The sequence below is a fragment of the Electrophorus electricus genome, chromosome 21 (genome assembly GCF_013358815.1).
Source record: "Electrophorus electricus isolate fEleEle1 chromosome 21, fEleEle1.pri, whole genome shotgun sequence".
NCBI lineage: Eukaryota > Metazoa > Chordata > Actinopteri > Gymnotiformes > Gymnotidae > Electrophorus > Electrophorus electricus.
This window is the reverse complement of record NC_049555.1, coordinates 5,571,991-5,594,444: the sequence shown is the minus strand read 5'-3', so window position 1 is coordinate 5,594,444 and position 22,454 is coordinate 5,571,991. Positions and strand designations below refer to the sequence as shown.

General features: G+C 39.3%; 2 protein-coding genes across 3 annotated transcripts in view; one reads left to right on the top strand and one right to left on the bottom strand.

Moving 5' to 3' along the window:
* LOC118240485 overlaps positions 1-22,454 on the top strand; it is a 55,994-nt gene that overhangs the window by 12,807 nt on the left and 20,733 nt on the right. The window lies entirely within an intron of this gene.
* On the bottom strand, positions 2,153-15,251 carry LOC118240430 (B-cell receptor CD22-like). 2 transcript variants are annotated; one of them, XM_035520760.1, is made up of 10 exons: positions 15,003-15,251; positions 10,689-11,021; positions 9,357-9,572; positions 7,578-7,910; positions 7,254-7,487; positions 6,314-6,553; positions 6,068-6,149; positions 5,311-5,359; positions 4,945-5,144; positions 2,153-3,491 (listed from the first exon to the last, which is right to left on the bottom strand). In XM_035520760.1, the coding sequence occupies exons 1-10, from the start codon at positions 15,058-15,060 to the stop codon at positions 3,449-3,451; spliced, it is 1,788 nt and encodes a 595-aa protein (XP_035376653.1). In that variant the 5' UTR covers positions 15,061-15,251; the 3' UTR covers positions 2,153-3,448. The 2 variants fall into 2 exon arrangements, 1 of the variants encoding a protein (XP_035376653.1); XR_004775405.1 differs by lacking the exon at positions 5,311-5,359 and having other exon boundaries at positions 4,945-5,033.

The following is a 22,454-nucleotide window of genomic DNA, read 5'->3' as shown; positions in this document are numbered from 1 at the left end:
GAAAATAGACTCCATGCTTGTCTTCCATGAGATTGGAAGTTTGATTTTTCAAGCCGATCCATACTTCAGGTTCAAAGTACTCGAGTTACGGATCGGGGTTTGACCATTGACCTCATGTATGGAGGGGCTGGTCCATTTTTGGCTCTTTTGGCGAACATCAAGGTTTTAAATCTGATGTGTGCAGCTACTGGAAGCCAAGGTCATGCTAGAGAGAGAGAGAGAGGTGTAAGACGAGCTGCAGGTATTTTTTTGGCAGTGGTGGCGGTTCGGGCGTTTTGGTGGAGAAATGCGGTAAACAGATGTTGCTCATACTTTATATGAATAAACTATACTGGAAACATCCTCCTGTGTCTAAAACCTGAACAATGTAGATGAAATAAATACAATGGTTGAAATAGGACAGTCTGGACACTGAAGAAGAAACCTTATACAACCTTATACACATAAACAAGAATGTGCAATTTGTTATATGATATACTGGAAGAAAACTTTGAAAGCCAATAATGTGTGGTAAGCCAAGCAGACCAAGTGCAAGGAAGACCTGGTTAACTGTAGAGATATTCAAGCCTGGTTAACTGTAGAAATATTCAAGCTTCAGTGTTAGACAGCAAATATTCAGTTGGCCAAGTTTGCCCTGCAATTTACAAATTTTGTAGGCTTACATTACCTAGTATGCAATCATTGCTTCATTAAATCAAAATGGAAAAAGAAATCCAAATTCATAATTTTTTTTAACAAGTCCACATATAAAGTACAGACTGCAAGGATGAGTAAGTCCAAACTGATGGCATGAGTTCTGCTTGAGGCAGTGCATGCAGAAAAACTGCTACTGGCACATCCATCATTTTTGAGGTAATTAATATTGCTATTCTAAGACAGACATCTTTTATTTTTAAATCCCATAAATGGGAACCGCTCCGTATTCTGTGCGATTATTTAAACTTGGATCCTAAAAACATCCATCAGATAAAAATAAACAGCCCAGCAAATACATGGCAAATACACAGTGGTGAGTATGAGAAGCTCAATAAATCACTAATAATAATAACACTTATACTAATAATAGGCAAAAGCAAAAAGTGCAGCTATAAAAAAATCAAATTATACTTTCACAGTCAGTGTCCATAAACCTTCTTAAAGCCATTTTGTAGAGTTTGCTTTTTGCATGAACTGCTTGTGTTTTTCCTTCAAAGATTAACACATGGATATGCTGAGATATGCCAACACATTGCACTTTAAATTTACTATTACACAATTAATCATTAGAAATTATTAATGCAAATGCAAATGCATAAGAATGTGTGTTAATGACTGCTAGACAGAGGAACAAGCTGTCCACAGCTGTGGAACAGAAGAGTGATTTCCTTGGTAGCGGTAGCTTCAGTTGAGAAGGGTCAAGGTACAATTACAGCTATATTATGAGACATATTAGTCAAAGTCAAATTTATTTATATAGCGCTTGTTGCAATAGTTGTTGTCACAATGCACCTTAACAAAAGTCTGGGTCCAAGCCCCCAGTGAGCAAGCCAAGGGCAACAGTGGCAAGGAAAAACTCCCTAGAGCACAAGGAAGAATCTTTGAAAGGAACTAAGACTCAGAGGGGGGCCCATCCTCCTCTGACCGATAACAGACACTACAATAGTAACAATATAAACAGTAAAGAGTGAAGTAAGTAGTGAGTGAGAGAGAGAAAATAAATAAATAAGAAAAATAAAGAAATGAGCAATCAATTTCTAGACCAGTTTTCTAGAAGTCCAAGTCTGATCCCGACGGCATGCGCGTGTCCGAAACCCATCCCGCATGAGAACATCCATCAAGCGCAACGGAGAAGTAGTTGGCTGGTGTGGAGGTGTGGTGGGCTACAGCAGGGGGCGTCAGGGGGTGGTGGGAGGAGCCATGGCAGCTGAGACGGGTTGAGGCTCAGTAACAACATGAGATTTAGGGGTTGGTGTATCTCGGCAGAACGAGAGAATAGATTATTAGGCATGTCCAGGTATGAGGTAAATTAGGGAACTATAATGTGCAAAGATGGACTCTGGCGGTCCATCATGTAAGTACCTTTTGATAGATAATCAGATGCTGAGATGCGCTTCCTTTTACATGAATGCAGGTGTTTTCTGTAGTCAGGAAGTCAGCCGCCACGTTTGCTCTTAGTCTGGGCTCTGGTAGTCTCATTTTGACTAAAATTGCTAAATATTTGGCTAAAGTTCTTAACAGTAACTCAGATGTTAGGAGTGACGACTAATTGTCTGGAGGAAACATCATCATGGCTTTGGGGCAAGCAACATGCTGGCGAACCAGATAAGGAGCCAACAAGAATAAAGAATGAATTCCACAAAAGTCATTTTTACAATTTTTAAATCATTTACTGAGTGCAAGAAGTGTGAAGCCTTTTGTGATAAATGTTACAGAAATATTTCAGGCATATTTGGCTTCGGTGCAAATACAGAGTAGACATGGAAAATATACTGTAATATAAACAAGCAAATGTTAAATCTTATCCATATGGGACACGCTCTGCACAATCAGCTTTGAGGGTCTTATCACATCGCTGCTGCCACCCAGTGAGTGGATCGTGCCATTACATCTGTGCTGAGTTCTGTTTCCAGGGCCGACTGGGTGAAAGGACGATTTAGATCTCTCGTTCTGAATTTAAAGTACAGTGTTCAGCTACCCAACAACTCTAAGTGGAACAGTCACTTGTTGTACAGGATTCAAGAATGAAGGCTATTAGACCCCCTGCTCTGTGACCTGGGAATGTTACTCTGTGACCTGGGAATGCTGTGTTAAAAATATTTGTCTGAATAAATAATTAAAATTAAAACCTTCAAGGACATTCATTCTAGCCAGTCACCTCTCAAGATACCACATTGTACTAAAAACTAATCAATAAGAATGAAACAATGGTAGGGAAACATCATCATAATGTCATGGACAGTGAATTATGCAGTACTGTGTATGTACAGTGGTCACTGGACACTGGTCACTGCACTGCAGAGAACATCTTCATGTGTGGTAATATTACAAAGAGAACCGAGATCCTTGAATGCAGTGAAGTGAATTAAAGTCTGTCCTGTTACTGTGGGCTGGTGTATCATTATTATTCTACATGTCTATGACATGAAATACATGTTTATGACATGTTTGTATATGTATATAACATGCAGAGTTTCTAACCATCCTTCTTGCAGTGGTAAGCAATCTGTGGCTAAATGTAATAAATGATACATAATATAATGTCATAAACATTTTATAATGTGTATCTTGGTCCAGTTGGCAATAATACCCTGTCTGACTGATCCCTAAAATAAATCAAAATCACCAGCAAGATTTTAAATTTAGTTTGTACCAATTTCATATGTGTTTGGAGGAGAAGGTGGAAGACTGTTGGCACTTTTCTCATTTTCACGCAGGACTGGAGATTGATGGTTGGTGGAGGATTTTCTTCTCATGTTCTTGAGATTGTGCTGTAGATGTGGGTTTCGTCCTTGCTGCAAAATTTTAAAACACAAAGAACATAATCTAAAATAAAAAATCATTTACTGTAACTCTTCAGGAAAATTATATTGTTTTTAACCTAATCTCTGTCTAGTGTGTGGTCGTTAGTGAATGGCCAATTAGCACAAATAATTTTAACTTGTTTCCCTGTACTAAGAAAAGGACAAAGTTGCTTACAAAGTGGCTTGTAAACCTTCTGTGAGGCACATTTTTGTGGAAAGGTTTTGTGGAATTCTCCAAACAGGTTTATTTAATAAGTTTTAAATGTTGATGCCTTTCCAGAGTGAAAAATGTGCGGTTATGGGTCAGTGTTAGGCTACTGCTAATTAGATCTAAGTGTAGATGTGCTTCAATGTGCATGAATACACAACTAAAACAAAACCTTGGTGAAAGCACAGTTAACTGCAACTGCTTCTCGCTGTGGGGCACGCTTCAAGGCTTAACAGGATGCAGAGAAGGGGCACGTTCAAACATACGTTTTTATTAACGCACAGACGACACATCTAACACTGCACAGCTGAGTAAACACCTTTCAAACACCAACAACACGTACTACAACACAGGAGACATATGCACACATACACACACAAGAGGATTACACCTAATACAGAACAGGTGGACGACACAAAAGGGCGTGGCAACGCAGACGAACACACACACACACACACACACACACCAAGACGTTTGAAGATGGGGCGGGGCTGTAACGTGACAATAAAGATATTAACTTGAATGTTTTAGATGATTCATTACTGCCACTTCAGAGAGTTTGAGAGTTTATAAGTTATCTCCAAAGGACTACTCAAAATAAAGTGTGACCAAAATTAAGGAATGCTATTTAAAGTTTATTTTTAATATAGTTCTATTTCTGGAAAAATTGTAACTAGTGGATGCATGTGTAAAGACAATAAAATCAAGCCCAAGGTAAGCCATGTGTGATGGGAGTGGAGAGGAGTAAATCCTGTTTGAATAGCACAATCTTTTAGCTAAAAGGACAACTAGACATTTCCTTCCAAAAAGTGCAATTTTGTGGTTTTGATATATTGAGAGACATTTTATTTAACAAACTGATGTTTCGAACAATTGTTTTACTGATGCATGCTTTCCAAAACAGTGAATTCTTCATCTTTGAGTTTACTTAACCTATACACTGCAGTAATTATTTTTTAAATTTTTTAAGTCTTAACATGAAACCAAATTTTAAAATTGAATAAAGCATGTAAAATTTTAGGATTTAAAATAGCTGGCCAATAGGTATAAGCATTTTCTATAACTATTAAAATAGTTTTGGCCTCTGTCAAGATTTTTAGTTTTATTTATTTTTAGAGGGAGGGGTATCTCATCAGCATTAGTGTGCATGCATGTTTTTGTGAGTGCATGTGTATGTGTGAAGGTGTGTCTAAGTGTGACAGAAATATGGTTAACTAAACCATTTGCATTGCCTACCAGGCAGAGAAATTCACTCTGGCATACTCGACTTCCTCTTCTTGACTAAGAGCCATTATTAGTTGGACAGTAGAGTAGAGAGATACTTCCTGTGTGTGGCAGCGTGTGAAATTAATGTTGGAGTAGTGAACGTCGTCATTTGTGGGGTCAGAGGGCATGTCCAAGGCTGAAACGTTATCATTTACAGGAGTAGAATCATGCTGAAAAAGAGAATTGGGACATGGTGATTAATGATTTATGTAATTAATAATCAAAATACAGGCTTAACTCTGTTACTTTGGTCATTGGACCCTTTATGGAAAACTTTGCAGGGATTTTGAGTTGGACCGAAATCTCAATCCTCTGTCGACTCTTCTTCAAACTCACTTTTGCGCTGGTCTCCTCACTCCTGCTGCTGACAGCTGTGGTTCGCCCCCTGGTGGTGAACCACAGTAATAACATCAACAGGCTCAATAGCTTCTGTGTTAATCAAACTCCAGTTAAAATGATTTGTGTTAAAACCTGGTTGACATCACTGGTATGATACTTATGTGGTTTAAATCATATGTCACTGACGGACAGCAATTTACCTTCTTTGGTGGGTTAGTCATACCCATCAATCCTATCTCATGGTGTTCTCAAGGCCTGAATACTTGGTCCTCTACTTTTTATTAATAATTCTCCACCTTGGCAACATTACTAGACAGCATGGTCTCCAGTTTCACTGCTGTATGCATTATATGCAATTTTCTGCTCATCCAGTCCTCTCATACAGGCTGCCTCCTCTCAGCCTAGTTGATTGCCTGACTGATATTTTCTTCCAACCACCAGCTTGCTGTCTGAGTGATGTAATTACTATGCCTTTGCAACTCTATTTTTCTCTTTTTTTAACAATTACAGAATAACATATCTCATGTTTTGAAATTTTATTGCATCTTCAATTTGTTCTTGTTGTTGTTTTGTTTTGTTTTTTTACTTCAGTCTAATTGTCATTGTTTATTTTCTTTGCTCTTTTGTACAGTGACCTGATGGTACTTTGTGACCCTATACTGTAAATATCAGAGCAAAGACTCTCTGGACTGAGCAGTAAACAGCCTACAGCATTGGCAGGGTGTGTCATATAAATGCGGCTTCAGCTTCTTACCTCATCCATAGACAGACAGCAATGAGAGTCAGAAACAAACCCACAGTGACTCCAGAAGCTGCGTATGTCCCAGCTGGGTTCCCTGCATCAGGAAGGAGAGGGCAGCATGTTACACAGACGTGTGAACAGTCACAGAAGTCTTGCTGTATGATCTCATCAAACTGACACTGGAAGTGCAGGATAGTTGTCTCACTTTCTTTAATCACCATGTAGACAATAAGGCAGTGAATTCAACCCAGACTGTACCTGAAGTAAATGACCATTCTGATGAGTTAGATGATCCAAATTGATTCTGCACCACACAGTAGAAACGTCCACTTGTTCCTGTAGCTATAGTTAAATTGGTGCCATTTCCTAACAGTAAGACATCACTTCCTGTCTTCTTGTACCAGGAGTAATTACTGATGGGGTTGGAGTCACTGTAGCACAGCAGTGTCACCGCGTCACCAGACACACGGTCAGTAACAGACGGGACTCTGGGAGGGTCTGAACAGGAGAGCAGGAATGAAAATTAATACACTTAATCTTTTTTTATTTTAAGTGTTCATGTTTGAAAGTAGCCAATATCAGTCAACTATAGAAATATTTACGAAAACAGTAACATTCAGTATATAACCTGAATGAACACAATAACTGTAAAAAGAATATTTGTAAGACTATCAGTAAAATGAATAAAACAGTTGCATAGCCACAGTGTAATGACTTAGCACTGAGTATAACAACATGGATTTAAACATAAACCCAGTAGATTTAAATATTAAACGTGAATTATGGGCAAACATTTAAAAAACAAACAAAAAACAACAAAATAGACTCCAAAAATACCTTAAACACTGGCAACTTTTAAATTGAAATATGTCTAAAAATGCTGTAGTTGTCTTATGTCTTAGCCATATGTGACTCAGCATGAGTTCACTGTAATCTAGTAGAAGTTGCCAGTGACACAGAGTGAGTGCAGTTTAAAGTGAGGACAAGAGCAAGAGACAATGAGAACACAAACAAAACACACTGATGTAGTACTGCTGAACCAGCTAGCCAGTGCCCACAAATGTATAGAGCCCTCAACAGTGAAAGGTGCTTCCCAGCTACATATAAACATGTAGGCAGAACCAGCAGCAAAAACAAACAAACAACACTCAAACAAACAAATGTTTTTTCCAGAATCTAATAGATGTGAGGATCTTACAGACAGCAGGAGAGCGGAGCTCCTCATATCCTCTTACAGCACAGGAGTAACTGCCTGCATCACTATAGTCATACACATACAGTCCATTAGTGTTCTGGTTATATACAGGCTGTCCGTTCTTGTACCAGATGTAGGTGGGGTTGTTGGGCAGCGTGCAGGTGGAGCTGCAGCTCAGTGTTACTGTCTGTCCCTCTGATCCTGGGACTGCTGGAGAGTCCACATTCACCTTCAGGCCTGTATGGGAGACTCTCATAAGTGTCTTCAGGGCTCAACACACAGATGGTGAACCATGTGACACTGCCAGACACAGAAGACTTATCTTACCTGTGACAGAGAGAGACACACCAGCAGAGCTCTCTGTGTGTATCATGTAGGGGGCTTTAAATCGGAGGAGATATTCTGCTGAGTCACTCTCTGTGAGATGTTTCAGGCTTAGTGTGTTCACATTAGTTCTGTGACTGAAAACCTCCACTCGGTCATCAGTATGACTCAGCTCTTTGACCTGTGGGTGGAGTCTGGCGTACCAGGCAGGTTGGGGGGTGGGCTGCTGATCCGGGAAGGTGTAGTAACCGTGTATGTCCACTGATGAACCAATCAGAGCACAGATGCTCTGGGTGACGTAAGTTACACTCCAGCAGCTGTCCTTTCCATAAACACCTGTAACACATAAACTGAGTAAATCATTGCTGAACAAACAGACTTCCAGTTCTTTTAAAGTCAGTTGTATATAATCAGAAGCTGGGCGACAAGACTTGTCTTGTGTCACTTGTCTTGTTCTCAGGGAAGTTGTGCCAAGTTTCCAGTGGGCCCTTTCATGAATGACCTGTTTTTAAAAAGGGCAAGTAATGTCAGTATATTTTGTGCATGTTTATACAATTACATATCAGGCTTTATTGTGTTCCTAAGTGTCTGCATGAACACTACTTATAAGTGCAGTTACAGTATAGACCCCTCCTTTACGCCCTCATCCATGTGATGCCTCTCGCCATGTTTGATGTGTTGTTGTCCTCGGTTAACGTGTCACCGTGTGTGTTGTGTTTACACTCCTTTCCTCACATGTTGCCATGTCCCCCTTTATTACTCATTAGTGTGTCTCCAGCTTCACCTGTTCCTCATTTCCATCCCTGTGAATATTCCTTCTGTTTCCAGTTTTTATTTACTAAGTAATTTACTATTTATTTATTAGGTTTTATTACCAGTTATGATTTATTATGTGGATGATGGTCAATGTGTAAAGGCTTTAGCATTTAAATGGTCCTCTTATTTTTACTTTTACTTTTATTCTTTTACTTTAATTTTTGCCATTAAAAGACTTTTGTGTCTTTGTTTGGTTGTTTGGTTGTTTTGAGACTCACGCCTGCATCCTGTCACAGTAAGAGTCTAATAAAAAATGTAACACTTGCTCTTTGGTCAAAACCAGGTCACCCATGAAAGAGGCCAACAGAGGTTATTATTATTATTATTATTATTATTATTATTATTATTATTATTAGTTGCATTTATATAGCACCTTTCTCAAACTCAAGGTTGCTTTACAAATATTGCTTTTTTTTTTCTTTTTTTTTCCAAGAACAGCAGTGGTTGATTAAAACTTCCAACTGCCAATAATATGTATGTAAACATAAACACAGTGGACTTAAAAATTAAACGCAGTGATTTATGGAAAAACGAAAAAAAAAAAAAATTCCAAAAATACCTTAAACACTGAAAACTCTTAAATTGAAATATATCTAAAAATGCTGTAGTTGTCTTATGTCTTAGCCATATGTGACTCAGCATGAGTTCACTGTAATCTAGTAGAAGTTGCCAGTGACACAGAGTGAGTGCAGTTTAAAGTGAGGACAAGAGCAAGAGACAATGAGAACACAAACAAAACACACTGATGTAGTACTGCTGAACCAGCTAGCCAGTGTCCAGAAATGTATAGAGCCCTCAACAGTGAAAGGTGCTTCCCAGCTACTTATAAACATGTAGGCAGAACCAGCAGCAAAAAACAGCAAAAACAAACAACAATCAAACAAACTAACAAACAAACTTTTTATCTAATAGAAGCTGCCACTGAGATGCTGACAGAGTATTGAGAGTTTAAAGTGAGGATCTTACAGACAGCAGGAGAGCGGAGCTCCTCATATCCTCTTACTGCACAGGAGTAGCTGCCTGCATTCTTACTCATGACATACACATACAGTCCATTCTTGTTATATATAGGCTGTCCATTCCTGTACCAGATGTAGGTGGGGTTGTTGGGCAGCGTGCAGGTGGAGCTGCAGCGCAGTGTGGTTGTCCAGCTATATGTGTTTGACATCGTAACCTTCAGATCTGCAAGTCATTTTAATTAAGCTTTGGTGTTATTTTATAGCATATTTTTATAGGGGGCTATAAAAATAATGGGTTAACTAGTCTTATGTGATGACCTGTGACAGACAGAGATGCTCCAGGTTCACCAGTGTATTGACAGTATTAATAATATTAGCAATGAAAATGCTAGCTTTTAATATTCATATTAGCTTTTAAACCAAGCCCAATAAATGCGTAGGAAATATGCATAAGATTTATCCATCATATATATATACTCACTGAGCTCTTTCTTAGAAACACCTGCTTTAGGTAAGTGTACAGTCAGAGACTATGTATAACCCATCTGTGGTGATGCACAGTTGGTCTTAACCATCTTCATTATCAGTGGTTATTTTCTGACTGCAGAACCAGATGGATGGTGAACCAGTCTCAACTCAGCAATGACAATGACACATGTAAACCAGTAACACAGCCATGTCTGATAAACTTGTACAAACGCAGCACAATCATAACTACATTTATGTCCATCAGTATTCAGTATTAATCTGACTAAGATCCAACTGCAAGACACGTTTGCTTAGTAAATTCAGACTATGCTGCTGTGAGTGTAGATGGTACAGTGAAGGGACTGGTGTTTGCTCAGCTCTTGTAAATGGTTCTGTCCAGTTTCTTACATACACACTATTGTAAATGTAGTCAGTATCACTGCTCTGTTGAAACTGTTTCACCACCTTCCTTCTGTATGTATCAGTAACAGAGAATCAGGTGAATTATCCCAGCATGAAATAGCACACACTCTCATGTCAGCTCTGACCAGACTGGACTGGAAGGGATAAAGTGACTGAATAATTAAAAATGTAATAATATCCATATAAAAAGAATAACACACATGTGGCATGCAAATATGTAGCTTAAGATGGATTGTCTTAATATGGCGAATATTGAATAATACTGAACTTCTGTATTAGCATTGAGATTTCTTGCATACTTTGTGTGTGTGTGTGTGTGTGTGTGTGTCTGTGTGTGTGTGTGTGTGAGTGAGTGAGTGAGTGAGTGAGTGAGAGAGAGAGAGAGAGAGAGAGAGAGAAAGAGAGTGTGTGTGTGTGTGTGTGTTCTATGGTTTATGTTTGTTATTACCTGTAACAGTTAGAGTAACTCCAGATGAAGCAGATATCCATTCACTACTCCATATTCTAAATCTGAAGTTATAAACTCCAGAATCACTTACATTCACGTTGTTCATTGTCAGTGTACAGTCATTCCACCGTGTGCTTACAGACACTCGTCCTAAGTATTGAGGGTCTTTACTCAGATCTTGTGGTTCTCCATCAGATCTCTGGACCTGATACCACTCTCTCGCTCTCGTTCTGGAGGAACTAGATGTATATTTGCAGGGTATTTTTACTGCAGATCCAATAAGAGCACAGAGGCTCCGAGAGGAGAGAGTTACACTCTGCTGAGACTGAGCTCCTGGAACACACACACACACACCAGGATTATAGGGGGGAGTTTACACTCTTATCTTTATATGAGTGTGACTGTCATGGTGTGAATGCTGCTGCTGCTGCTGCTGCTGCTGATGATGATGATGATGATGATGATGATGAACACAAACACACATTGGCATTAGAACCACAAACAGAACTCTGCAGTTTAAAGAACATACAAAGCAGTGCACTGTTGCAACATAAACAAATAGATACTGGCGATGGAGGCATGCAATTTAAAGGTGCAAGGAGGTGGATTTTGTAACAAATCTTATATCCATTGTGATCTTTATATATTTATTATTTTCTCATTTTTTTCTGAAGTGATTTTTTAACAGGCTCAATTCTGGTTGACGTGAATCAGATCTTATCTGAGGAAAATGTTAGAGAAAAATTAAATGGTGGCTTGAAACGGCAGTGGTGATTTGCAGAGAGATCAGAGAGAAATATAAATAGAAATTTGACAAAAAGGTTTACCTGCCAGTAAGATGAGCAACACTGCTACTGAAATATTTCCTCCCATTACAAGTATCACAGTATTCCCCTTTGGACAAAATGTATTTAAGTTTAGTTTTTATTTTTAATCTGTACTGTATTAATATGTAATGAATATATTCTCCAAACTAAGCTTGGTCCTCTGCTAAGACTAGAATGATGATACAGTTACAAATTTGTAAGAATATTTCTAAGAATAAGTCAGAGTTGGGGTTCATTTTAAGGTAAGGTCTGGAATAGGGGTTCATTTTAATGTCAGGACTAATATCAGGGTTCACTTTTGTACTCTTTCTTACAACTTTATTCAAGCAGAATCTAATGACATCTCTCTCACTTGTTGTAATTCCCTGCAGGGTTTTGTGAGATCACGCTCACATCTGTTGGCATGTGCAGTCTTTCACTCCCTTCTACCCTGTTCATCACTGGTCAGTGTGTGACCACAAGACTACTGCTGACAGGACATTATTGCAATGGCTCATTCTCAGCACAGCAGTTACACAGCCATGATAGAGGCATGGAAGTGGTATCAGAATCAGAATCAGAATTTGCCAAGTACAAAGTGTACATAGAATTCTCTTGGTGTTTAAATAAGATTAAGTACACTAAGATAAATAAAAAAAGATAAACTTCATAAAAACAAAATATAAACTATATATACACACTATATGTAACCTGTATATGCATGACTATATATAAACTATATATATTATACATAAAATATGTATAAACATAAAAGACAAGTGCACACACACACACACACACACAATTTGCTCTGCAAAGCAAACTCCATTAACAGCCTTAATGTCACGCCCCCCTCCTCAGCTCGCTCTCTCACGTGATGGGACATTCCACGTGGCTTTGTGTTTGTTTTCCCTCGTGTAGGCGTGTCTCCACGTGCCCTTTGTTTACTTCCCTGTTCCCACATTTCCACGCCCCCTTATTAGTGATGTTCCTCGCTTTCATCTGTGTCTAGTTCCTTCCTAATCAAATACCACGCTGTTAGTATTTACCCTTGTCCATTATTATTGTCATGTTGTGTAACTGTTGTGTGTCCCTTTGTGTATGTTCGTACTTGTATGTTGTGTTTTTTTCACGGTGTGCCCCGAGAGCCAAAGGGCGAGGTGCAGGACGCACAGACTCCATCGACGTGGACAAACATTTATTAACACACAAAGACAATGCACTCACATACAACATCAACGATGAACACGAAAACATTTAACAATGACGATGCTAACATTAACATCAACAACGACCAACGATTCTGCACACTATGAAGAGGGTTTAAATACATACAAACAAGGTGCAGGTGTGTGCAGGCGTGGTTACAGACAAACAAAACCCTCCCACTGCACGCTGCGGGCCAAACCACGTGATTAGTGAGAGGCGAGCGTTCCGTTACAGTTCTCGACTTCTACTTTCGTTTACATTAAACATTGATTCGCTTGCATCCTGCCTCATCATACTTAAACAAGGTTAGGACCTATTTTATATTCTTTATCCAAGACCATCCAGGGTAATTGTCTTATTATATCAATATACAGTGTAAAATATGTTGTTATATAATTCAGATTAGACATTTTGAGTTCATTTCAACGGTTACGCAAAAAAGGAGATTGACCATCAGCAGTTATGCATGTGCATACATGTGGAGTATTAATTTGTTTTAGCCTATTATTAGTAGAATATTAAAGCATATAAAAAAATTCAGCAGACTGTGCATGCACATTAACAACACATTGTAACCACTTCTAGACAACTCTTTGCTACCTCTGGGACTCCCGAGTTAAAACGTCCTAGAACCGCCTCTGGCATGAAGGTGTGGTGTGCTGTGATAGCCACAAAGGAATACAATACACTTTAATACAATTAAAATATTCAGTATGGAACTTTGTATAATTTTGAATAGACGCGCACACGCACACGCACACGCACACGCACACGCACACTAATATTAAAAATCTTCAGTTTAGATGTGCAGGTAGTGGGAATTTCCAGGTGCAGAAAGTTATTTGAGATCTCAAATTGTTTGCAGTTATTAAAAAATCTGGGATTTTTCTTAAGTAGCTTTTCACATATTTTGGCTATACCCACCTGTTAAAATTAATATAGTTTCTACCCTATTCAAGTTCCCGCAAATGTACATCAATTGTGTGTATATATACACGGGATAACATGATGAATATCCGATGCCAATAGAACACAATTAGAGCCTCATATCTTTACTCTCTTCACTCCAGCCAACCACAACATCGCGAGCTCATCAGGTAGGCACCTCCCTTTGGTGGGGATCATTGAATTAAGCCCATGACACCTCCAGGAGGCTCAACAGTGAGATCTGGTGTCTCAGTCTCACACCCGCCAAGCTCACTTTAAACCAAGCTGCACCACTTAAACACTGTGCCACTCACAAAGACACACACCTCTTAAACACTGTGCCACTCACAAAGACACACACCTCTTAAACACTGTGCCACTAATAAACACAACTGCACCTCTTAAACACTGTGCTAATATTACTGTAAAAACCATGATGGCCTTTCCGGTGACTAAGGCCATACCCAGCCCCACTGGCACCATTAATGCGCGCTCAGTGCTGCCAGTTCCACTTGGCTATTACCTTTAAGCATTCTCTAACACCAATCCACCCTGGGCTGCCTGGTGACTAAAGCTGGCACCATCAATGCCTCCTCAATGCCACCAGTTCCATCTGGATCTACCACTTTACACCATGACATGACAGCCTCATCCATTCTGCCTTTATGGGGCATTACCCCAACCAGACTGAGCTCTCCTTATCCACAACCACTGACTAGCCCTTTCAGCTACTTCTGACAACTCCTTCACAGCTACTGCCAAATCTGTGCCGAACTGCACAAGTTATAATGTGGCAGACTTTGTGACAAATCCCCTAACACCTGTCTCTACTGGTCTTATATGTGCCTCCCACCTGCGTTCTCTCACCTCAGACACTGCATCTTCAAATGAAACTGTAAGCTCTCAAAATTAATGCATCCGGGGTTTTTTTTTGTTTTTGTTTTTTTTTATGAGTACCACACCATGTCCAGCCTCAGCGAGGTTAACACAGTACATTGTGGGACCTGTAGTTTTTTTATTTACATCAACAAACAATTTCCAGTCTCGTCCTTCACCCCATCTACCAATATTTAAAGCCAATGCTCATTCTCCAACACGCTCCACTTCTCATACAAACCTAATCGCTTTATTAGAAATTCCACTCAGCAATCTCTAGACATTTACTATCAAACACTATAACACTCTTAAGATCTTGATTGTGTCTCCACATGTGACAAACTAAACTTAGGCGCTGATAAAATATGCTTCAGCGTGCCAAACCCCACACATAATTTACACTTAGGGTCTTGGCCTACCCACTGTCCATTGTCAAAGCAATAGCATGCATGCCCAAAAAACAAAGTAAAACATAAAGGAAATATTCAAAGTTTACCTGCCAGTAACATGAGGATTGTTGCTACTGTAATATTTCCTGATGTTCGGAAAGACATGTTTCACACACTGGTTCACAACGGTCACACAGAAGTGATACTTGGAGCTCCAATAAGTAATAACTTTAGGCTAAATACTAAATTTAAGCCTTAAATGAAGGTCTCTGCTACTTTCTTGTGTTCCTGAGTATAACGGCCATGACCTCAGTCCTGCTCCTCCTCACCCATCCTACACTGGGAAGATGTTGTGATCTTGGTTACTGTCAAACAGCAAAGACACGGAAAGTGTGCTGTGCATTTAGCAGAGCGTTTGTTCATCACACCCCCCCCCCCTATTTTTAGCTTATAACTTCTTCCTTTTTCTGTTCTCAAGACCACAAAACTCATTCAAGTGTGAGAAACCTTTTTTCCTTCTTGTTTTTCTACTCATTTGCTTTGTTTGTTTGTTTACTGATAAGTTAAAGATGTACTAGTCTGCCCTGGTATCAGGCTTGGCCTCTCCTGTGTCCTGCATCATCTGTTACACCAGATGCCACATCTATCACTTCTGTCAAAGTCCCTGAGGTAAGGTTTGAGTTTGATCAGACTGACTGGTAATGGAATTCTGGGTATTTCTTCTACCGATTGACCATAAATTATGTCTTTGGTCGTCATGGCTGCCCAGAGCTCGTAGTCACATACGTTAGTCCAGACTTTCCTATAGCAGAAGCTGTGAATATATTTAGGTCAAATGTCATCAAACAGGAACTCAGCAGCCATATAGATGAGAGGTGGGCTTATCTTACACTATCAGACAGTAGAGTGTGAATACAGACTGACATTTATACCACTTTAGTCTTAACCACATGCCCAACTCATACCAGTCAAACACACAGCTGCTGTACTGAACATTTATATGAAGATACAAGAATTTTTATTTTGTTATGTTTACTATGGTGAGTAAATAAAGTTTGAAACCACTTTTTCTATTGTAGCCACTTAATTTGAAGAAATAGGAGATGAAATATAAAATAGAAATGAAATATAAAATCCAGAGTTTGTTGTTTCCAGTTTTTGTTTTGTAAACTGTTTTTGAAGTAAATAGTAAAGCAAGCAATATAAAGACGTTAATCAGCTTCAGGGGGGCGACAGTGAACTCAGGAAACTGTTAATGTACTGAACACTAGAAAGCAGCACAGCACAATGAGTCATAGCAAGTGAAGTCAGAGCATTTCATGACAACAGAGTTTATGTTGAATTCATAGAGACAGAGAAACCCCAAAGAATTCATTAATTGTGTCAGGAAACAATATTTCTGAAAATAATATTTTATAGCGGATTAAAACACACATTCTTTGGAACTGTGCGACCATCCTTTTAGTCTCTCAATTTTGCTTAAAAATACAGTGATGCTGTAAACCTGTCAGAAATGCCAGTAGCCCACACAGTGTGTACAGCAGGTAATGCATCATTCATTCATACGTCACTGTGTAGCCTTTAGCACACAGGACAGGAAATGTGACAGTGATGTACTTCATCCCCAGTGTACTGGTGTAGTGATGCCTGTTGAAATTACATATAATTTGATTTAGTGGCTGTGTAATACTTTCTCATGTATTACTAAATTTGAATACGTTTTTTTCTCTGCTGGTTACACATGTGATAAACAAAATAAACAACTTATATCTATATATAGTTGTTACATCGTGTATTGAGTCTTTTTATATAGAATTACACATTCACATGTGTTTTCTTTAGAAATATATGAAATATATATATATATTAATGTATTATAATTTCTTACACGTCTCTGTACATCATATTCTATGAGAATACGTAAATAAACAAGAACCACGTGGTGGCCCAAACTACACGGACACTGACGAGGGGGACCGTTACACTTTGTAACAGTATGCGAGTAATTAATGAAGCAAACTGACTTTATTGACTTTAAGTTTGTCTGTGCTGGCAAACTCAGGAAACAAATATTGACTTGTCACTACCACAATCTTTAGCGGTTGCTTCACAATTAGATTTTATTTTTAATTATAAGGTTTTCATAAAAGAATTGTACATAAACATGTTTTTTCTAATGTTCTCTTTCTTTAAGGTAATGATTTTTATTCTGATTAAAACAATATGTAACGGTCAGGGCCACCTGCTAGACTGCCCTCGGTGGCCAATAGAAGGCAGAGACTTCCGTAACGGTAATCACGCACAACCAGCAGCCCGAGTCTGATGTTCCTTAAGGGAAGTGCTCCCTCTGCTGGGGGAGGAGAGGAACGTTCCTTGATTAATGGCTGGTTATTTGATTTGTAGTCAAATCTAGCAATCCTCGATGTAGTTTAATACGTGTCGCTGTCACTGTGTCTGTCCCCATCACATTGTCTGTGGCAATCACTTTGTCCCCCTTTGTGTCAGTGCCTGTACCTGTCAGTGTGTCTGTTCCCGTGTCTGTTGTTGTCCTGGTACATGTCCTTCGCCCCTCTGTCCTGTTCGCGCTGGCCTGTATCGGGTCGCTCGGTCCTGGCGTTGTTTTCGGGGCTGTAGCCCGATAGGCTGGCACGTTGCTGGCAAGACGCGCCATTGGGGAGGGGCTCTGTCACGGTATGGCCCCTCCTCCAAAACATCTCCCCGTGTGTGTTTGTGGGTGTGTGTGTATGTTTGTCCATGTGTCCACACCCTCCCTCTGTTCCACACCTGATCCTTCTTGTGTGTCATAAAAATCTATCGTTTACGTGTTACTGTCAGTCTTTAACAATGATAGCGTGTGTGCTGTGTCTCCTGTGTTTTATGTGTTAATAACCATACACTTCAGATTAAAATTTGAGAACAACACACAATTTCCTAAATGTCAAGGTCACTGTGAAGTGCTATTTAACTTATTTAATGTTGTAATTCTTACTTTGTACTATATATAGCTAGACAAACAATTTCACTCAAAATGTCACATTTTGCATTTACTTCATGACATGCTCTAGTAAAAAGTGTTACATTTCCTTCCAAAAAGTGATTTTTTTGGTTTTAATATATTGAGGCATTTTATTTAACAAAATTCTATTTTGAACAATTTTTTTTTACTGATGCATGCTTTCCAAAACAGTGAATTCTTCTTCTTTGATTTTACTTAACATATACACTTATGTATATGTAATTATTTTTTTCAAGTCTTAACATGAAACCAAATTTTAAGATTAAATAAAAGATGTAAAATTTTAGGATTTAAAATAGCTGGCCAGTAGGTATAAGCATTTTCTATAACTAGTAAAATTGCTTTGGCCTCTGTCAAGATTTTTAGTTTTATTTATTTATTTATTTATTTATTTTTGAGGGAGAATGAGAGTCAGAAACAAACCCACAGTGACTCCAGAAACTGCGTATGTTCCAGCTGGGTTCCCTGCATCAGCAATGAGAGGGCACCATGTTACACAGACGTGTGAACAGTCACAGAAGTCTTGCTGTATGACCTCATCAAACTGACACTGGAAGTGCAAGATAGTTGTCTCACTTTCTTTAATCACCATGTAGACAATAAGGCAGTGAATTCAACCCAGACTGTACCTGAAGTAAATGACCATTCTGATGAGTTAGATGATCCAAATCGATTCTGCACCACACAGTAGAAAAGTCCACTTGTTCCTGTAGCTATAGTTAAATTGGTGCCATTTACAAACAATATGACATCACTTCCTGTCTTCTTGTACCAGGAGTAATTACTGATGGGGTTGGAGTCACTGTAGCACAGCAGTGTCACCGCGTCACCAGACACACGGTCAGTAACAGATGGGACTCTGGGAGGGTCTGAGCAGGAGAGCAAGAATTGAAATAATACATTTAATGTCTTTTTATTTTGACTGTTCATGTTTGAAAGTGGTCCATATCAGCCATCTATGGAAATATTTCAGAAAACAGTAACATTCAGTGCACAACCTGCATGAACACAATAACTGTAAAGAGTGATATTTATAAGACTATCAGTAAAATTATATGTTGCATAGCCACAGTGTAATGCTTCATTTGCTGCTGACTGTTCATCAGCTCACTGTTCATGGACTGTGGATGTGGGACCACCTGTTCTGTGTGTATACACATCACTTAAGGACACATTCTTAACACATCTCACAATAGTGAACCTACATAACACATCCAGCAGGGTGGTGGTGGAGTTGTGCTGTCCCAGCTGGTTGTGAGCGGTGCAGTAGTAGAGTCCACTGTGCTGGGAGCTGATGTTGGAGATGCTGTAATTCTGGCCTGTTGCCAGCAGTGTGTCTGCAGCTGCTCTCTGCTTAAACCAGGAGTAGGTGAGAACAGGAGGGTTTGCCTCACTGCTGCAGGTCAGAGTCACTGAATCTCCTTCCACTCTCTCTCCAGAGGAAACCATCAATGCTCTGGTGTTTCTAGGGGCATCTGAACACAAACACACACTGTTAACATTAAAACTAAACTCTCATACAGAGTCTGGTTAAGAGATTCTTATACATTCAGAAGTTATAGTTGATAACTGTGAAACTACAACAAAGAGCATCATCATCATGAGCTGTAGTAGTAAGTATTGATTGTAGTGATGTTTCTGGTTTATGATTAACTGACTTTATTAAATGCATCAAGACATCATGATTTTCATATGTAAATTCTCCACTCACACACAGGAGGAGAGAGGAGGTTCTCATGGCCTTCAGTAGCACAGCTATAACTGACTACATCCCTGACTGCAGATACAGAGCAGGAGACAGATGTGCAGTGAGACACACGCTGTCCGTTCTTGTACCAGATGTAGGTGGGGTTGTAGGGCAGAGTGCAGGTGGAGCTGCAGCTCAGTGTTACTGTCTCTCCCTCTGATCCTGGGACTGCTGGAGAGTCCACATTCACCTTCAGGCCTGTATGGGAGACTCTCATAAGTGTCTTCAGGGCTCAACACACAGATGGTGAACCATGTGACACTGCCAGACACAGAACACTTATCTTACCTGTGACACTTATCTTACCTGTGACCAGCAGAGCTGTCTGTGTGCATCATGTAGGGGGCTTTAAATCGGAGGAGATATTCTGCTGAGTCACTCTCTGTGAGATGTTTCAGGCTTAGTGTGTTCACATTAGCTCTGTGACTGAAAACCTCCACTCGGTCATCAGCATGACTCAGCTCTTTGACCTGTGGGTGGAGTCTGGCGTACCAGGCAGGTTGGGGGGTGGGCTGCTGATCCGGGAAGGTGTAGTAACCGTGTATGTCCACTGATGAACCAATCAGAGCACAGATGCTCTGGGTGACGTAAGTTACACTCCAGCAGCTGTCCTTTCCATAAACACCTGTAACACATAAACTGAGTAAATCATAGCTGGACAAACAGACTACCAGTTCTTTTAAAGTCAGTTGTACATAATCAGAAGCTGGGCGACACAAGACTTGTCTTGTGTCACTTGTCTTGTTCTCAGGGAAGTTGTGCCAAGTTTCCAGTGGGCCCTTTCATGAATGACCTGTTTTTAAAAAGGGCAAGTAATGTCAGTATATTTTGTGCATGTTTATACAATTACATATCAGGCTTTATTGTGTTCCTAAGTGTCTGCATGAACACTACTTATAAGTACAGTTACAGTATAGACCCCTCTTTTACGCCCTCATCCATGTGATGCCTCTCGCCATGTTTGATGTGTTGTTGTCCTCGGTTAACGTGTCACCGTGTGTGTTGTGTTTACACTCCTTTCCTCACATGTTGCCATGTCCCCCTTTATTACTCATTAGTGTGTCTCCAGCCTCACCTGTTCCTCATTTCCATCCCTGTAAATATTCCTTCTGTTTCCAGTTTTTATTTACTAAGTAATTTATTGTTTATTTACTAGGTTTTATTACCAGTTATGATTTACTATATGGATGATGATCAATGTGTAAAGGCTTTAGCATTTAAATGGTCCTCTTATTTTTACTTTTACTTTTATTCTTTTACTTAAATTTTTGCCATTAAAAGACTTTTGTGTCTTTGTTTGGTTGTTTGGTTGTTTTGAGACTCACGCCTGCATCCTGTCAGACAGTAAGAGTCTAATAAAAAATGTAACACTTGCTCTTTGGTCAAAACCAGGCCACCCATGAAGGAGGCCAACAGAGGTTATTATTATTATTATTATTATTATTATTATTATTAGTTGCAATTATATAGCACCTTTCTCAAACTCAAGGTTGCTTTACAAATATTGCTTTTTTTTTCTTTTTTTTTCCAAGAACAGCAGTGGTTGATTAAAACTTCCAACTGCCAATAATATGTATGTAAACATAAACACAGTGGACTTAAAAATTAAACGCAGTGATTTATGGAAAAACGAAAAAAAAAAAAATTTCCAAAAATACCTTAAACACTGAAAACTCTTAAATTGAAATATATCTAAAAATGCTGTAGTTGTCTTATGTCTTAGCCATATGTGACTCAGCATGAGTTCACTGTAATCTAGTAGAAGTTGCCAGTGACACAGTGAGTGGTTTAAAGTGAGGACAAGAGCAAGAGACAATGAGAACACAAACAAAACACACTGATGTAGTACTGCTGAACCAGCTAGCCAGTGCCCACAAATGTATAGAGCCCTCAACAGTGAAAGGTGCTTCCCAGCTACTTATAAACATGTAGGCAGAACCAGCAGCAAAAAACAGCAAAAACAAACAACAATCAAACAAAAAACTTTTTATCTCATAGAAGCTGCCAGTGAGATGCGGATAGAATGATGAGAGTTTAAAGTGAGGATCTTACAGACAGCAGGAGAGCAGAGCTCCTCATATCCTCTTACAGCACAGGAGTAGCTGCCTGCATCCTCACTACTGTCATACACATACATTCCATTAGTGTTCTGGTTATATACAGGGTGTCCATTCCTGTACCAGATGTAGGTGGGGTTGTTGGGCAGCGTGCAGGTGGAGCTGCAGGTCAGTTTGATATTCCCTCTATATGTGTTTGACATCATAACCTTCAGATCTGCAAATCATTTTAAGAAAGAAGCTTTGGTGTTAATTTTATAAATAGCATATTTTTATAGTTAACTAGTCTTATGTGATTACCTGTGACAGACAGAGATACTCCAGGATCACTAGTGTATTGACCCCAAGGACCATCAGTGTGGAATCTGAACCTGTATGTGTGAGCGTCACTCTCTCTCAGGTGAGTGACTGTCATACTACAGTCATTCTGGGAGCTCTGTCTATACTGCACTCTCCCCTCATACTCCTCTTCCTCTCTCACATCCACAGCTTCAACACCAACCTGCTGCTCTGTAATAAACCAGAATGATTCTGTCACCGTTTGTCCTCCAGGGTATTTATAAGAGCAGGATAGATCAACATTTGAGCCTTTCAGAGCACACAAGTGTATGTCACACCCTAAAACACCTGAAACACAGATACAGTCACATTCAGGAAAAAATAAATTCTGGTAATTCATAAAACATGAATGAATATTAATAATTAATATGTTAGCTTTTAATATTAATATTTGCTTTTA